Source organism: Anolis sagrei, chromosome Y (genome assembly GCF_037176765.1).
Source record: "Anolis sagrei isolate rAnoSag1 chromosome Y, rAnoSag1.mat, whole genome shotgun sequence".
Lineage (NCBI taxonomy): Eukaryota > Metazoa > Chordata > Lepidosauria > Squamata > Dactyloidae > Anolis > Anolis sagrei.
Window position 1 is genome coordinate 162763 of NC_090035.1, and position 18556 is coordinate 181318.

Genomic DNA, 18556 nt, shown 5'->3' on the forward strand with positions numbered 1-18556 from the left:
GTGATGTGTGGTTCCCCGAGGGTGGCCGAAAGTGAGGAACGGCTCCTCCGTGTCCTTGGCCGTGTTTGGACCTTTCTCCGATTCAAAGCCTGGATTCTTGGTGCAACGTTGCACCTGTGGCTGCGCATGCGTTCTGCCAGGCCGAGTGTGTGTGTTTGTGTACATTCGCAGCAGCCAGGATCCCTTGGCGAGGAGGGTGTGGCTGCAGAAAGCAAACGAGGAGAGCAGAATGCGTTCGCTTGCAATGCCCCAATTTGCATGTCCCGAACATTACTCGGCGCAAGGCCTCCGCCCTGATACCAAACACAACAAAACATTCGGCACAGCTCTGAGCACCGGCGGGCAAAGTGTAAACGGGTTCCCATGAGTTTTCTGGGTTGTCGGGCCATGTCCCAGCAGCATTCTCTCCTGACGTTTCACCTACATCTGTGGCCTGTTGGCCTCTAATGTGTGTTTACAAATAATAATAATAATAATAAATAAATAAATAAGTAAATAAATAAATCTTTATTTATACCCCGCTACCATCTCCCCAAGGGACTCAGTGAGGCTTACATGAGGCCAATAATAATAATAATAATAATAATAATAATAATAATAATACTTTATTTGTACCCCGCTACCAAGGGACTCGGTGCGGCTTACATGAGGCCGAGCACAAACACAACAATACAAGCAATGATAACAACAATACAAGCAATAAACACACACACACACACAAAAACCATAGACAATAAAATATACAACATTATCAACAAGACAACACACAGTTAAAAACAGTGGGAAGGCCAAATGTAAGGTTAAAATTGGAACTAACGCTGGGACATGGACGAAAAGGTGATACTGGTGTTTGTGGAAGGGCATACAAGCAGACCTGAAGACCTGAAGGGCGACTAAAATGATCAAGGGTCTGGAGAACAAGCCCTATGAGGAGCGGCTTAGGGAACTGGGCATGTTTAGCCTGAAGAAGAGAAGGCTGAGAGGAGATATGATGAGGGCCATGGATAAATATGTGAGAGGAAGCCACAGGGAGGAGGAGGGAGCAAGCTTCCTTTCTGCTTCCTTGGAGACTAGGATGCAACGGAGCAATGGCTTCAAACTACAAGAGAGGAGATTCCATCTGAACATGAGGAAGAACTTCCTGACTGTGAGAGCCGTTCAGCAGTGGAACTCTCTGCCCCGGAGTGTGGTGGAGGCTCCTTCTTTGGAAACTTATAAACAGAGGCTGGATGGCCATCTGTCAGGGGAGATTAGAATGCAATATTCCTGCTTCTTGGCAGAATGGGGTTGGACTAGATGGCCCAGGAGGTCTCTTCCAACTCTTTGATTCTAGGATTCTATGATTCTATGAAATGTCAAGTGCTTTGGAGGACAAAGTGCTATGGGGTCATTATTCCGGGAAGGCACACTGGAACAGCCACGTCTTCAAGCTCCTCCTGAAGACTGCCAGGGTTGGGGCCTGCCTGAGGTCTTTAGGGAGTGAGTTCCAGAGTCGTGGGGCCACCACTGAAAAGGCTCTGTCCCTCATCTCCACCAATTGCGCTTGCGCTGCAGGTGGGATCGTGAGAAGGGCCTCTCCAGATGAACGGAGAGATCGTGTGGGTTCATATACAGAGATGCGGTCACGCAGGTAGGCAGGTCCCAAACCGTTCAGGGCTTTGTAGGTAAGAATCTGAACCTTGAATTGGGTCTGGTAAATGAATGGCAGCCAATGGAGCTCCTTGAACAGGAGGGTTGACCTCTCCCTGTAAGGAGCCCCAGTTAACAACCTGGCCACTGCCCGTTGGACCAATTGGAATTTCCGGGCCATTTTCAAGGGCAGCCCCACGTAGAGTGCATTACAGTAATCCAGTCTAGAGGTGACCAAGGCATGGACCATCCCGGCCAGATCAGCCTTCCCAAGGTACGGTCGCAGTTGGCGCATGAGTCTTAGTTGTGCGAAAGCCCTCCCGGCCACCGCCGACGCCTGAGCCTCAAGCGTGAGCGATGAATCCAAGAGGACTCCCCAACTGCGGACCCATGACTTCAGGGGGAGTGTAACCCCGTCCAGCACAGGTTGCCACCCTAGATCCCGGTCAGGTTTGTGATCGACCAGGAGGACCTCTGTCTTGTCGGGATTGATCTTCAGCTTGTTCCTCCTCATCCAGATCGACACAGCGGCCAGGGACTCGTCCAGCACCCGAGAGGCCTCCTTGGAGTTGGGTGAAAAGGAGTAGTAGAGTTGTGTGTCATCTGCGTAGAGGTGGCACCCAACTCCAAAACTCCGGATGACCTCTCCCAGCGGTTTCATGTAGATGTTAAAGAGCATGGGGGATAGAATAGAGCCTTGCGGGACCCCACAGGTCAAACGCCAGGGGTCCGAGCAGGCGTCTCCCAGCTTCACCATCTGGGTCCGTCCCTCCAGGAAGGACCGGAGTCACGACAGAACCGTGCCCCCAAGGCCCATCCCGGAGAGTCGTCCCAGAAGGATACCATGATCGATGGTGTCGAAAGCCGCTGAGATGTCCAAGAGGACTAGCAGGGTCACACTCCCCCTGTCCAGTCCTCTATGGAGGTCATCCACCAAGGCGACCAAGGCTGTCTCGGTGCCGTGACCAGGCCTGAAACAATAGAATTTGTAGGCCACAACCCCTGGGGACCCCAAAGGTTGAGAACTACTGTTCTAAGTGATTGCAGAGTTAATACCTCTGGCCTCACTCACCACCTGCAAAAGAGCTAAGCCACTGTAATTAGGGTGTAGTGGCTAATCCAATGGGAGGGAGTTGTAGATTGGAGTTATACTAAGTAAGTTTGATTAGAGTTGTGATTGACCAGGAGGACCTCTGTCTTGTTGGGATTGATCTTCAGCTGGTTCCTCCTCATCCAGATCGACACAGCGGCCAGGCACTCGTCCAACACCCGAGGGGCTTCCTTGGAGTTAGGTGGAAAAGAGTAGTAGAGTTGCGTGTCATCTGCGTAGAGGTGGCACCCAACTCCAAAACTCCGGATGACCTCTCCCAGCGGTTTCATGTAGATGTTAAAAAGCATGGGGGACAGAATAGAGCAGTGGTTCTCAACCTTGCTAATGCCGTGACCCCTTAATGCCGTTCCCTATGTGGTGGTGACCCCCAACCATAATATTGTTTTCGTTGCTACTTGATACTTGTCATTTTACTACAGTTATAAATCATAATGTAAATATCCGATATGCAGGATGGATTTTCATTCACTGGACTAAATTGAGCACAAATACCCAATACACCCAAATGTGAATGCTAGTGGGGTTGGGGGGAGGATTGATTTAGTCATTTGGGAGTTGTAGTTGCTGGGATTTATAGTTCACTTATAATCAAAGAGCATTCTGAACTCCACCAGTGATGGATTTAAACCAAATTTGGCACACAAAACTCCCATGACAACACAAAACACTGGAAGGGTTTGTTGGGCATTGACCTTGAGTTTGGGAGTTTTAGTTCACCTGTATCCAGAGGAGTGCTGTGGATTCATGCAATGGTGGATCTGGACCAAACTTGGCACAAATACTCATTATGCCCAAATGTGAACACTGGCGGAGTCTGGGGAAAATAGACCTTGACATTTGGGAGTTGTAGTTGTTGGGATTTATAGTTCACCTACAATCAAAGAGCATTCTGAACTCAACCAACAATAGAATTGGGTCAAACTTCTCACACAGAATCCCAATGACCAACAGAATATACTGTGTTTTCTGATGGTCTTTGGTGACCCTTCAGACACCCCTCACGACCCCCTCAGGGATCCTGACCCCCAGATTGAGAAACACTGGAATAGAGCCTTGCGGGACCCCACAGGTCAAGGGCCAGGGGTCCGAGCAGGCGTCTCCCAGCTTCACCATCTGGGTGCGTCCCTCCAGGAAGGACTGGAGCCACGACACGACCGTGCCCCCAAGACCCATCCCAGAGAGCCGTCCCAGAAGGATACCATGATCAATGGTATCAAAAGCCGCTGAGATGTCCTAGAGAACCAACAGAGTCACACTCCCCCCGTCCAGGATATATTACACACTGGGATGCTTTGTATGGAAAGCCAAGCAAGAAATTCAGGCGTCCGAGAGAGCGGAGTGAAAATGTTAACGAGATGAACTGGTCGAGTTATGAAACGTCTTCATTTGACGAACGCTTGCTCCTTGCCAGGTTTCATTACAGCTGCTAATTATCACTTTCCGAGCTCTCAATGGCTTCGGGTCAAGCAACTCCTGTGTGAATGGGCCCCTCCCTCCTTGGAGATTCGCTGATGCGCATTCCCATGCCAATGCCGTGGCTTCAGGGCTCTTTCTTGGGGGAACGGACCCAGATCTGGAAATTCTGCCCTCAAAGGACCCGGTTATGCTCCCGGTTGGGTTCAGACTGGAAATGGGGAGGGCTGGGGGTGGGCACGGAAAATTGGAGAAAAAATGGGTAACCCCCCCCCCCCCCGAAAAATGTATTGTCTATTTGTTCAGTTGCTTCCGACTCTTTGTGACCTTCTCTGGGACCATCCCAGGCCAGAGCTCCCAGTCAGCCGTGGCCACCCCCAGCTCCTTCAAGGTCTATCCAGTCACTTCAAGGATACCATCCCTCCATCTTGCCCTTGGTCAGCCCCTCTTCCTTTTTCTGACTCTTCATGACCTCATGGATCAGTCCACGCCAGAGCTCCCTGTCGGCCGTGGCCACCCCCAGCTCCTTCAAGGTCTATCCAGTCACTTCAAGGATCCCATCCCTCCATCTTGCCCTTGGTCGCCCCCCCTCTTCCTTTTTCTGACTCTTCGTGACCTCATGGACCAGCCCACGCTAGAGCTCCCTGTCGGCCATAGACACCCCCAGCTCCTTCAAGGTCTATCCAGTCACTTCAAGAATCCCATCCCTCCATCTTGCCCTTGGTCGGCCCCTCTTCCTTTTTCCGACTCTTCGTGACCTCATGGACCAGCCCACGCCAGAACTCCCTGTCGGCCGTCACCACCCCCAGGGTCTCCTTCAAGGTCAGTCCAGTCCCTTCAAGGATGCCATCCATCCACCTTGCCCTTGGTCGGCCCCTCTTCCTTTTGCCTTCCACTTTCCCCAGCATCATTCCCTTCTCCAGGCTTGGCTGTCTCCTCATGATGTGGCATTCAAAGGACTTCCGCTTTCCCTCTCGTCTCCTTCCCTCCAGTGAGCTTTAGTCGGGCTTTCTTTCCTGGAGGATGGACTGGTTGGATCTTCTCGCAGTCCAAGGCACTCTCAGCACTTTCCTCCAACACCACAGCTCAAAAGCGCCTCTCTTCCTTCGCTCAGCCTTCCCTAAGGTCCAGCTCTCACATCCGTAGGTTACTACAGGGAAGACCATGGCTTGGACTAGGAAATGGATCTTTCTTGCCAGTCTGATGTCTTTGCGCTTCACTCTTTTATCGAGACTGGACATTGCTCTCCTCCCAAGAAGTAAGGAAGCGTCTCCTGATTTCCTGGCCACAGTCTGCGTCTGCAGTCATCTTTGTGCCTAGAAATACAAACCCTGCCACAGCCTCCACGTTTTCTCCCTCTATTTCCCAGTTGTCAATCATTCTTGTTGCCATGATCTTGGTTTTTTTGACGTTTAGCTGCAACCCGGCTTTTGCGCTTTCTTCTTTCACCTTGATTAGAAGGCTCCTCAGCTCCTCCTCGCTTTCGGCCATCAGAGTGGTGTCATCTGCATATCTGAGGTTGTGAAGGTTTGATCCAGCCATTTTAACTCCAGCTTTGCATTCGTCAAGTCCCAGGTGCACGTCTGCATACAAGTTAAAAAGGTTGGGTGAGAGGATGCAGCCTTGCCGTACGCCTTTCCCAATCTTGACCCAGTCTCCTGTTCCGTGGTCAGTTCTGACCGTTGCTCCTTGGTCCTTGTACAGATTCCTCAGGAGAGAGATAAGGTTGGTCTTCCCGGATCATCAAGAACTTGCCTTAGTTTATTATGATCCACACAATCAGAGGCTTTAGATTAGTCAATAAAACAGTGAAAGGCTTTAGAATCGTCAATAAAACGCATTCCTCTGCCTCAGAAAATATGGTGGGAAAAACGGGTGGAAAAAACCCAGAAAAAAACAGAAGAAAAAAAAACGGGGGTGGAGGGGTCCAGATCCATCATTGTTTGAGTCCACAGTGCTCTCTGGATGTAGGTGAACTACAACTCCCAAACTCAAGGTCAATGTCCACCAAACCCTTCTAGTGTTGTCTGTTGGTCATGGGATTTCTGTGTGCCAAGTTTGGTTCAATTCCATCGTTGAACTCAAAAAATTAGGATTTTGTCATTTGGGAGTTGTAGTTGCTGGGATTTATAGTTCACCTACAATCCAAGAGCATTCGGGAGAACTACAAATCCCATCAACTACAACTCCCAAATGACAAAATCATAATGTCTTGAGTGATGGCCACTCCTTGTGTAGTGAGACGTTTTGTTGCCAAATTTGGTGTGATTTCGTTCATTGGTTCTTTGTTTTTAAGGTACTCATGATGCACAGAGCATTTATATATATATAGATATAAATCCCAGCAACTACAACTCCTAAATGACAAAATCTTTTCTTTTTTTTTTTGAGTGATGGTCACTCCTTGTGTAGTGAGACGTTTTGGTGCCAAATTTGGTGTGATTTCGTTCATTGGTTCTTTTGTTTTTAAGGAACTCATTATGACCAGAGCATAATTGTTTGGTCATAGGAGAACAATGATGGATCTGGACCAAACTTGGCAGGAATACTCAATATGCCCAAATATAAGCACAGATGGAGTTTGGGGGAAATAGACCTTGATATTTGGGAGTTGTAGTTACTAGGATGTGTAGTTCACCTACAATCAAAGAGCATTCCGAACTCCACCAATGATTGAATTGGGACAAACTTCCCACACAGACATCTCCCAAACTCAAGGTCAGTGCCCACCAAACCCTTCCAGTGTTTTCTGTTGGTCATGGGAGTCCTGTGTGCCAAGTTTGGTTCAATTCCATCGTTGGTGGGGTTCAGAATGCTCTTGGATTGTAGGTGAACTATAAATCCCAGTAACTACAACTCCCAAATGTCAAGGTCTGTTTTCCCCAAACTCCATCTGTGTTCTTAGTTGGGCATATGGAATATTCATGGCAAGTTTGGTGCAGATCCATCCTTGTTTGAGTCCACAGTGCTCTCTGGATGTAGGTGAACTACAATTCCCAAACTCAAGGCCCATGTTGGTCATGGGAGTCCTGTGTGCCACGTTTGGTTCAATTCCATTGTTAGTGGGGTTCACAATGCTCTTTGATTGTAGGTGAACTATAAATCCCAGCAACTACAACTCCCAAATGTCAAGGTCTGTTTTCCCCAAACTCCATCTGTGTTCTTAGTTGGGCATATGGAATATTCATGGCAAGTTTGGTCCAGATCCATCCTTGTTTGAGTCCACAGTGCTCTCTGGATGTAGGTGAACTACAACTCCCAAACTCAAGGCCCATGTTGGTCATGGGAGTCCTGTGTGCCACGTTTGGTTTAATTCCATTGTTAGTGGGGTTCACAATGCTCTTTGATTGTAGGTGAACTATAAATCCCAGTAACTACAACTCCCAAATGTCAAGGTCTGTTTTCCCCAAACTCCATCTGTGTTCTTAGTTGGGCATATGGAATATTCATGGCAAGTTTGGTCCAGATCCATCCTTGTTTGAGTCCACAGTGCTCTCTGGATGTAGGTGAACTACAACTCCCAAACTCAAGGCCCATGTTGGTCATGGGAGTCCTGTGTGCCACGTTTGATTCAATTCCATTGTTAGTGGGGTTCACAATGCTCTTTGATTGTAGGTGAACTATAAATCCCAGCAACTAGAACTCCCAAATGCAAAATCAATTTTTTGAGTGAAGGACATACATTGGGTTGTTAGGTGTATTGTGTCCAAATTTGGTGTCAATTCCCCCCGTGGTTTTTGAGGTCTGTGAACCCCACAAACGAACTTTACATTTATATATATATATAGATATGAATGCGCGGTCTTTGGCAGGCGGCCCTATTATGGTTTGAGACGATTCCTCGTGTCCTTTCCCTTCGGAAGTGCTGAGTGCTGAGGAGCGTCTCCTTCGTCTCTCAAGGACGACTTTTTTGAAAACGCTAAAAATATTCCATGGCTTCGCCGGGAGTTCTTCGACCTTTTGTGCCTTTCTACAACGAGCGCTTCTTCCTCTCGGACCGAACTGGGCCGCCTCCAAAACCCTCTCATCCAGGAACATGAAAAGTAGAATCATAGAATCATAGAATCCAAGAGTTGGAAGAGACCTCCTGGGCCATCCAGTCCAACCCCATTCTGCCAAGAGGCAGGAATATTGCATTCAAATCACCCCTGACAGATGGCCATCCAGCCTCTGCTTAAAAGCTTCCAAAGAAGGAGCCTCCACCACACTCCCTCCGGGGCAGAGAGTTCCACTGCTGAACAGCTCTCACAGTCAGGAAGTTCTTCCTCATGTTCAGATGGAATCTCCTCTCTTGTAGTTTGAAGCCGTTGTTCCCTTGCGTCCTAGTCTCCAAGGAAGCAGAAATCAAGCTTGCTCCCTCCTCCTCCTCCCTGTGGCTTCCTCTCACATATTGATACATGGCCCTCATCATGTCTCCTCTCATCCTTCTCTTCTTCAGGCTAAACATGCCCAGCTCCCTAAGCCGCTCCTCATAGGGCTTGTTCTCCAGACCCTTGATCATTTTAGTCTCCCTCTTTCTCTGGACACATTCCAGCTTGTCAACATCTCTCTTCAATTGTGGTGCCCAGAATTGGACACAATGTGATTCCAGATGTGGTCTAACCAAAGCAGAATAGAGCATGGGGAGCATGACTTCCCTAGATCTAGACACTATGCTCCTATTGATGCAGGCCAAAATCCCATTGGCTTTTTTTTGCCGCCACATCACATTGTTGGCTATTCAAAGGGTTGCTTCAAGTCTTCTGCGAGATCATGATCATGCGGACATCCCAAAATTATTACGTATCAAAGCTACTGATCGATTGATTGATATAAACACAGAGACTCAAAGTGGCGCCCAATCAAAAACATTGCAACTTCAAATATGCAACGATAAAACAGCATTATGACTATAGATTAGTCCTGGTCAATCCATGGTTCTCAATGGTTCTAAAGTACTTACAAAACTAAAGTTCTGGTGGTGAAAAAGGGTTTGGTGGGCATTGACCTTGAGTTTGGGATTTGTAGTTCACCTATATCCAGAGAGCACTGTGGACTCAAACAATGATAGATCTGGGCCAAACCTGGCACGTATCCTCAGTATATCCACGTATCCTCTCTGATTGTAGGTGAACTATAAATCCCAACAACTACAACTCCCAAATGTCAAGGTCTATTTTCCCCAAACTCCATTTGTGATCATATTTGGGCGTTTTGAGTGCTTGGGCCAAGTTTGGTCCAGCAGGCCTGGGCAATCCATGGTTCTAAATGGTTCTAAAGTCCTTACAAAACTAAAGTTCTGGTGGTGAAAATTTCAGAACTCTAACAAAACTCTCAAAATTTCATTATAAATGGCAGTTCCTAATGGGTTCTGTCAAAAAATCACCAATAATGAAATAATAATTAAATTTTGAAAGTTTTGTTAGAGTTCTGAAATTTTCACCACCAGAACTTTAGTTTTGTAAGGACTTTAGAACCATTTAGAACCATGGATTGCCCAGGCCTAATAGATATTATGTATTATCCATAGTATTGGGAGGCTGCGGTGGCGCTGTGGCTTAATAATAATAATAATAACGATAATCTTTATTTATACCCCGCCACTTTCTCCGCAATGGGGACTCGGGGCGGCTTACATGAGGCCAAGCCCAATCAATAGATTAAACCGCCGAGATGCTGAATTTGCTGGCCAAAATGTCAGCAGTTTGAATCCGGAGAATGGAGTGAGCTCCTGCTGTTAGTCCCAGCGTCTGCCAGCATACCAGTTCGAGAACATGCAAGTGTGAGTAGATCAATAGGAACTGCTCTCTGCATAAGGGTGAACTATAACTCCCAGATTTCAAGGTCAATCACCTCCAAAGTCCACCAGTATTCAAAGTTGGCCATGTTGGGCCTGTGTGCCAAGTTTGGTCCAGATCCATCATTAGTGGGGTTCAGAGGGCTTACGGAATACTGGTGAACTATAACTCCCAGAGTCAATCATCCCCAAATTCTACCAGTATTCTCAGGTGGCCATATTGAATTTGTGTGCCAAGTTTGGTGCAGATCCATCATCAGATGGGTTCAGTGTTCTCTAAATACGGGTGAACTATAACTCCTGAGTGTCAAGGTCAATTCCTCCCCCCCCCCCAAAAAAAAATCCCACCAGTATGCAAAGTTAGCCATGTTGGGTCTGTGTGCCAAGTTAGTTCCAGGTCCATCGTTGGTGAGGTTCAGAGTGCAGTTCTTAGATTGCAGGTGAACTACACATCCCAGTCCCTACAACTCCTATAAATCACGGTGAATTCTCCCTAAACCCCTCTTTCTAGAGCAGAGGTTCTCAACCTGTGTGTCTCCAGAAGTTTTGGCCTTCAACTCCCAGAAATCCCAACAGCTCCCTCCTCCTCCCTGTGGCTTCCTCTCACATATTGATCCATGGCCCTCATCATGTCTCCTCTCATCCTTCTCTTCTTCAGGCTAAACATGCCCAGCTCCTTTAGCCGCTCCTCATAGGGCTTGTTCTCCAGACCCTTGATCATTTGAGTCGCCCTCTTTCTCTGGACACATTCCACCTTAGAGTCAATATCTCTTTTCAATTGTGGTGCCCAGAATTGGACACAATATTTCAGATGTGGTCTAACCAAAGCGGAATAGAGGGGTAGCATGACTTCCTTAGATCTAGACACTATGCTCCTCTTGATGCAGGCCAAAATCCCATTGGCTTTTTTTGCCACCACATCACATTCCTGGCTCACGTTTGACTTCCTGTCCACGAGGACTCCAAGATCTTTTTCACACGTCCTGCTCTCGTACTTGCAACACATTTATGTGCCGTGATTGGGTCTTATGGAGTGCCAGCATTTGTTATCTGCTTATCTGGCTTTGCATATACATAAAAATGTAATGTTTGTTTGTCGGATTAACATAACTCAAAAACTTGGCCACGGTAGTCCACGCTCTGGTTACATCCCGTTTAGACTACTGCAACGCTCTCTACGTGGGGTTGCCTCTGAAGACTGCCCGGAAGCTTCAATCAGTCCAACGCGCGGCAGCCAGATTGCTAACAGGAGCAGGGTACAGAGACCATACGACCCCTCTGTTACGCCAGCTCCACTGGCTGCCGATCAGCTTCCGGGCACAATTCAAAGTGCTGGTGTTGACCTATAAAGCCCTAAACGGCTCTGGCCCAGTTTACCTGTCCGAATGGATTCTCCCCTATGAACCATCAAGGCTACTAAGATCTTCCGGGGGGGGGGGCTGCTCTCGGTCCCACCACCCTCTCAATCACGGTTGGTGGGGAGGAGAGACAGGGCCTTCTCGGTGGTGGCTCCCCGGCTTTGGAACTCCCTCCCAATAGAGGTTAGATCTGCCCCCTCCCTCCTGACGTTCAGGAAATCATTAAAAACATGGCTCTGGAATGCGGCATTCAAAGACTGAACCTGGAACCTTCCCTGTGATGAATGATGATGAACTGCGACTATGAATATGTTTATGACCATGACTGGATTGGCGATTTGGCATAGGAAACTGTAATGATGTAATGATGTGGTTTTTACGGTACTGAGCTGTACTATTTTAATATGTAATGAGTTGTATTTGCTGTTTTATCTGATTGTATTTGATATGTATTGTAAACCGACCTGAGTCCCTTGTCGAGGTTGAGAAGGCCGGTATAGAAATCTTCTAAATAAATAAATAAATAAAAACCAAATTTGGACCCAAGACACCTCTCAGGCCAACGAGTGACCATCACTCAAAAAACACTGAAAAGCACAGCGCCAAAAGCAACTCCAACCCCAAAAGGCTGTTAGGAATTGTGGGAGTTGGAGTCCAAAACCCCCGGAGGGCCAAACCCTGCCCCTACCTGGTCTACACCGTGGAATTATTCCACGGCATTGAGCCATGGTAGTTCAAGGGCCCCCACGGGCCATCCAGCTCAACCACTTTTGGCAGCAAAGGAAGACACCATCAAAGTCATCCCGACAGATGGCCATCCAGTCAGAATGGAGCCCCAAAGGTCATCCAGTCCAAACTCATTGGGTGGTAAAGGAGGACACAATCAACGTTTACCCAACAGATGGCCAACCAGTTGGAAGGGAGCCCCAAAGGCCATCCAGTCCAACCTCATTGGGTGGTAAAGGAGGACACAATCAATGCCTACCCAACAGATGGCCATCCAATTGGAAAGGAGCCCCAAAGGCCATCCAGTCCAACCTCATTGGGTGGTAAAGGAAGACACAATCAATGCCTACCCAACAGATGGCCAACCCAACAGATGCCTACCCAACAGATGGAGCTAGGTGGAAGGGAGCCCCAAAGGCCATCCTGTCCAACCCCCTTTGACCCTTTAATATGTGTGTCTGTCTGTCTGTCCATCCACCTACCTACCTACCTACCTACCTGCCTACCTACCTATGTTCTGTCTATCTACCTTCTGCTCCATCTATCAATGTCCCATATATCTCTTCTGTCTATTGTTTCATGCCTGGAATTCCACTGTTTTCTGAGGGACACAGCAACGTGTGGCAGGGGACAGCTAGTATACACACACACACACACTTCTTTTTCGGAAAACAGGCGAAGATGACGGCACTCCTTGGCCGGATAATCTCTCCTTCCCGCTTATCATCTCTTTGCATTCAGACGCAGGCGCTGAGCTCCTTGTTTGGCTCTTTGCTCACAAAAGAGTGTAAAGTTCCATGCATGCCGATGACCCCGCACGGGCGCCATAAATACTTCTGGGCCATCTCCTGGTCTGGCTCTCCATCTCATCCCCATTGGCCGTACTAGCCTGAGAAAGCCCTTGACTGCCGTGCCCGACCTGCCGCCCTTCCTGGAACCGGCTTGCAAAGCAAACAAGGCGACCGCCCCGACCTGATGATTTATTTGCTTTGCGCTGTTTACATTTGGGACTCGAGGGCGAGAGGAGTGGCGGGACAGCAAAGTCACACAATGACGCTTTTGAGAAGGAAACAAAGCCTCTCCAGCCACGGCAGAGAAGAAGCCGGCCACCATCTCCCCAGAAATGTCGCCGTACTCATGACTTAAATTGCAAACCGTTCCTCAAGTGTATCAGAAAGTTTTCCGTATCGGAACGATTACGCTGCAATGAAATTTTCATTACTTTCTCGTTACATCATTGAGCTTCCTTGGCTCATTTCTCCTTCAGCGTTAGAGCTTTCGGCATGAAGCTTGCTCTGATTGCAGAACCCATTGGCCCCTGTTTGCCCACCAAGTTTTGGAGCGTTTCACTCGTCCACTGATTTTTGGGGATTTTAATAAGTTTTTACAAACAATATTATTGCATTGTCAAAGGCTTTCATGGCTGGAATCACTGGGTTGTTTAGGTTTTCGGGCTGTCTGGCTATGTCCCAGAAGCATGCTCTCCTGACATTTCGCCCACCTCTATGTTAGGCATCCTCAGAGGTTGAGGGTTCTGTTGCAAACTGGAAAATTGGAATAATGTCCAGGTTGGGAGAAAGAACTCTTGTCTGTTGGAGGGAGGTGTGAATGTTTCAATTTGCCTCCTTGATTAGCATTTAATGACCTGACAGTTTATAGGTGTGCCTTGTTACTGCCTGGGGGAATCTTTTGTTGAGAGGTGATTAGCTGGCCCTGATTGTTTCTTGTCTGGAGTTCCCCTGTGTTTGAGTTTAGTTCTTTATTTACTGTTCTAATTTTAGAGTTTTTTAAAATACCGGGAGCCAGATGTTGTTCATTTTCATGGTTCCCTCCTTTCTGTTGAAATTGTCCACATTTGACTGAACGAATAAACAACAACAAAATTATGACCATAAATAAAAAAAACAACATTCCAAAACAGGGGAACTCCAGACAAGAAACAATCAGGAACAGCTAATCACCTCTGAAGGAAGGATTCCCCCAGGCAGTAAGAAGCTAGACCTAAAAACTGTCAGGCCATCAAATGCTAATCAAGGTGACCAATTGAAACATTCACACCTAGCTCCAACAGACAAGAGTTCTTTCTCCCTCCCTGGACATCATTCCACAGATATATCAACCCCACTTGCCTCGTTTCCAAGAGGCCTCACAACCTCTGAGGATGCCTGACATAGATGTGGATGAAATGTCAGGAGAGAATGCTTCTGGAACAGGGCCAGGGAGCCCGGAAAACACAAAACAACCCAATATTATTGTAAAATAAAACAACAAGAGCGATCTCCTTGAACTTTCTCCACAATGACACAAGACAACAGAAGATCAATCTGCAGAAGTTTCAGAAAAATTCATATATCTATTGATTATTGAAAGCTTTGACGAAAACATCTCTAATATAGCCAACCACCTATCAATCTCTGAATATTCAGATAGCTCTCCTTCCAATCTACATTATCCGAAGCGGGCAAAATAGGCGTTCTCATCCACCGTCATAATCCGAATCCAGTGGATGATATAGTGAAGTCATCACGACATACATCCGGATGGGAGAGATTTCCGGGCCATTCCGCGCACCAAAGAGAAGCGACACGCTGCGCATGGAGGACGGCGCATTCGGCTACTCACCCAGTTCTTTAGAAACAGGCGATGCGACGGCAATGTCTCCGATTTTGGCAACGCCGTCGTAGTAGGATCTCCCTGCCAGGATCATCGCTAAAGAAAGGAGACATGACACATTGGAATATCTATATCTATAGAAATAAAAATGTCATGTTCGTTTGTGGGATTGACAGAACTCAAAAACCACTGGACATATTGACACCAGATTTGGACACAAGACACCTCTCAGGCCAATGTATGTCCTTCACTCACAAAAACACAGTAGAAAGGACTTAAAAGGCTCCAAAAAGTTAAATGATAATACAGAAAAAAAGGAAGAAAGAGGGACAGAATGGGAGAAAAGAAAGAAAGAAAGAGGGAGAGAAAGAAAGAAGGAAAGGGAGAAGGAAGGAAGGAAAGAGGTAGAGAAAGAAGAAAGGAGAGAAAGAGGGAGGGAAAGAAAAAGGGGGAAGGAAGGAAAGTTAGAGAAGGAAGGAAGGAGAGAAGGAAAGAAAAAAGGGAAAGAAGGAAGGAAAGAGGGAGCGAAGGAAGGGGGGAAGATGTAGAGAAAGAGGGAGGGAAGGAAAGAAGGAAAGAGAGAAGGAAGAAAAAGAGAGACAGCAAAAGAGAAAAAAAGGGAAGGGAAGGAAAGAGATCGAGAAGGAAGGAAGGAAGGAAAGAGGGAGTGAAGGAAGGAGGGAAAGGAGAAAAAGAGGGAAGGTTGGGCACAGCAACGCATGCCAGGGTACAGCTAGTCTCTATATAAATAAAAATGTAATGTTTGTTTGTGGGATTAACAGAACTCAAAAACCACAGGACGAATTGACACCAAATTTGGACACAAGGCACCTCTCAGGCCAATGTATGTCCATTACTTAACAAAATTTCATTTTGTCATTTGGGAGTTGTAGTTGCTGGGATTTATAGTTCACCTACAATCAAAGAGCATTTTGAACCCCACCAATGATAGAATTGGGCCAAACTGGGCACACAGTTCTCCCATGACCAACAGAAAATACTGGGATGGTTTGGTGGGCAGTGTCCTTTGGTTTTGGAGTTGTAGTTCACCCACATCCAAAGAAGACCATGGAATCAAACCATGATGGATCTGGACCAAACTTGGAATGAATACTCAGTATGCCCAAATGTGAACACTGGAGGAGTTTGGGGAAAATAGAATCTTGACATTTGGGAGTTGTCATTGCTGGGATTTATAGTTCACCTACAATCTCAGAGCATTCTGAATCCCACCAACGATGAAACTGAACCAAACTTGGCAAACAGAACCCCCATGTGGGCCACAGCAACGCGTGGCAGGGAATGGCTAGTCTATAAAAATAAAAAAGCAATGTTTGTTTGTGGTATTAAAATAACTCAAAAATAAAAAAGCAATGTTCGTTTATGGGATAAACAGAACTTAAAAACCACTGGACGAATTGACACCAAATTTGGACACATAACACCTGTATAATAATAATAATAATAATAATAATAATAATAATAATAACAACAACAACACTTTATTTGTACCCCGCTACCACCATCTCCCCAGGGGACTCGGTGCTGCTTACATGAGGCTGAGCCCAAAATGCAACAATACAAGCAATAACAACAACAATACAAGCAATTTAAAAACAACAAAGCACCACAATTCAAAGGAGATATTGACTCTAAGCGGGAATGTGTCCAGAGGAGGGCAACTAAAAGGATCAAGGGTCTGGAGAACAAGCCCCATGAGGAGCGGCTTAGGGAACTGGGCATGTTTAGCTTGAAGAAGAGAAGGCTGAGAGGAGACATGATGAGGGCCATGCATAAATATGATTCTATGAAATAACGGAGGGAGCAAGCTTCCTTTCTGCTTCATAGAATCCTAGAATCCTAGAATCAAAGAGTTGGAAGAGACCTCATGGGCCATCATCCAGTCCAACTCCATTCTGCCAAGAAGCAGGAATATTGCATTCAAATCACCCCCGACAGATGGCCATCCAGCCTCTGCTTCAAAGCTTCCAAAGAATGAGCCTCCACCACACTCCGGGGCAGAGAGTTCCACTGCTGAACGGCTCCCTTCCCTTGAGATTAGGGCGCAATGGAGCAATGGCTTCAAACTACAAGAGAGGAGATTCCACCTGAATATGAGGAAGAACTTCCTGACAGTGAGAGCCATTCAGCAGTGGAACTCTCTGCCCCGGAGGGAGTGTGGTGGAGGCTCCTTGTTTGGAAGCTTTTAAGCAGAGGCTGGATGGCCATCTGTCAGGGGTGATTTGAATGCAACATTCCTGCTTCTTGGCAGAATGGGGTTGGACTAGAGGATGGCCCAGGAGGTCTCTTCCAACTCTCGGATTCTATTATGAAGAACTTCCTGAGTGTGAGAGCCGTTCAGCAGTGGAACTCTCTGCCCCGGAGGGAGTGTGGTGGAGGCTCCTTCTTTGGAAGCTTTTAAGCAGAGGCTGGATGGCCATCTGTCAGGGGTGATTTGAATGCAATATTCCTGCTTCTTGGCAGAATGGGGTTGGACTGGATGATGGCCCAGGAGGGCTCTTCCAACTCTAGGATTCTATGATTTTAAGAACTTCCTGACTGTGAGAGTCGTTCAGCAGTGGAACTCTCTGCCCCGGAGCTTGGTGGAAGTTCCTTCTTTGGAGGTTTTGAAACAGAGGCTGGGTGGCCATCTGTCAGGGGTGCTTTGAATGCAATATTCCTGCTTCTTGGCAGAATGGGGTTGGACTGGATGGTGGCCCAGGAGGTCTCTTCCAACTCTAGGATTCTATGAGTCTATGAAGCAACCTTTGACAACATGCCTATCCTTTCCCCACATGAACCTATGACGGGGTCATTTTCCTGTCCAGACAGCCAAAGTGAATCACTGCGCAACAAGGGCCGAGAGGCACACAAAGCCCTGCGCAGGCGGGTTTCCTCCCACTTGGTACATGAGCTTGACATGTACAGAAGGCAGTTGCAAGATGGTTATCAATGCACACGGAACGTCTATGCAAACGGCCGCGTCTCGTTCCAGACGGGTGACTTGTTCAGGATATGCGGCCATTATGACTCAGTCGCATTGCGCAATCGGTGACTCCGTTTCCATGCAGCTAATAACAGGCATGGGCCAAATTATTATATTATATTATATTATATTATATATTATAATATATTATATTATTTCATTTTATTTAAATTTAAAACTTTATGTCCCGATCTTCTCAACCTTCATAGAGGGACTCAGACCGGCTTATTATATTATTATATTATATTATTATATTGTTATTATTTCATTATTATATTACTAGCCGTCCCCTGCCACGCGTTGCTGTGGCCCACGTGGGGGTTCTCGGTGGGAGGTTTGGCCCAATTCTATCGTTGGAGGGGTTCAGAATGCTCTGTAATTGTAGGTGAACTATAAATCCCAGCAACTACAACTCCCAAATGTCAAGATTCTATTTTCCCCAAACTCCACCAATGTCCACATTTGGGCATATTGAGTATTTGTGTAGAGTTTGGTCCAGATCTATCATTGTTTGAGTCCACAGTGCTCTCTGGATGTAGGTGAACTACAACTCCAAAACCAAAGGACACTGCCCACCAAACCTTCCAGTGTTTGGTCATGGGAGAACTGTGTGCCAAGTTTGGTTCAATTCCATCATTGGTGGGGTTCAGAACGTTCTTTGATTGCAGATGAACTATAAATCCCAGCAACTACAACTCCCAAATGACAAAATCAATTATTTTGAGTGATGGTCACTCCTTGGGTTAGTAGGTGTCTTGTGTCCAAATTTGGTGTCAATTCCCCCAGTGGTTTTTGAGTTCTGTTAATCCCACAAACGAACATGACATTTTTATTTATATAGAGATTATTTAGATTACTATATAGATTTATATAGATTACTATATGGATTAGATTTATATAGATTACTATCTATATAAATAAAAATGTAATGTTCGTTTGTGGGG

At 46.7% G+C, this 18556-nt stretch overlaps 1 protein-coding gene across 1 annotated transcript in view; it reads right to left on the reverse strand.

The window, feature by feature from the left end:
• The window catches only part of LOC132781578 (BAR/IMD domain-containing adapter protein 2-like 1), a 79447-nt gene that overhangs the window by 37139 nt on the left and 23752 nt on the right, over positions 1-18556 (reverse strand). The window contains 1 exon segment of the mRNA XM_067461969.1: positions 14636-14722. Within this exon segment, the coding sequence (XP_067318070.1) occupies positions 14636-14722 (87 nt within the window).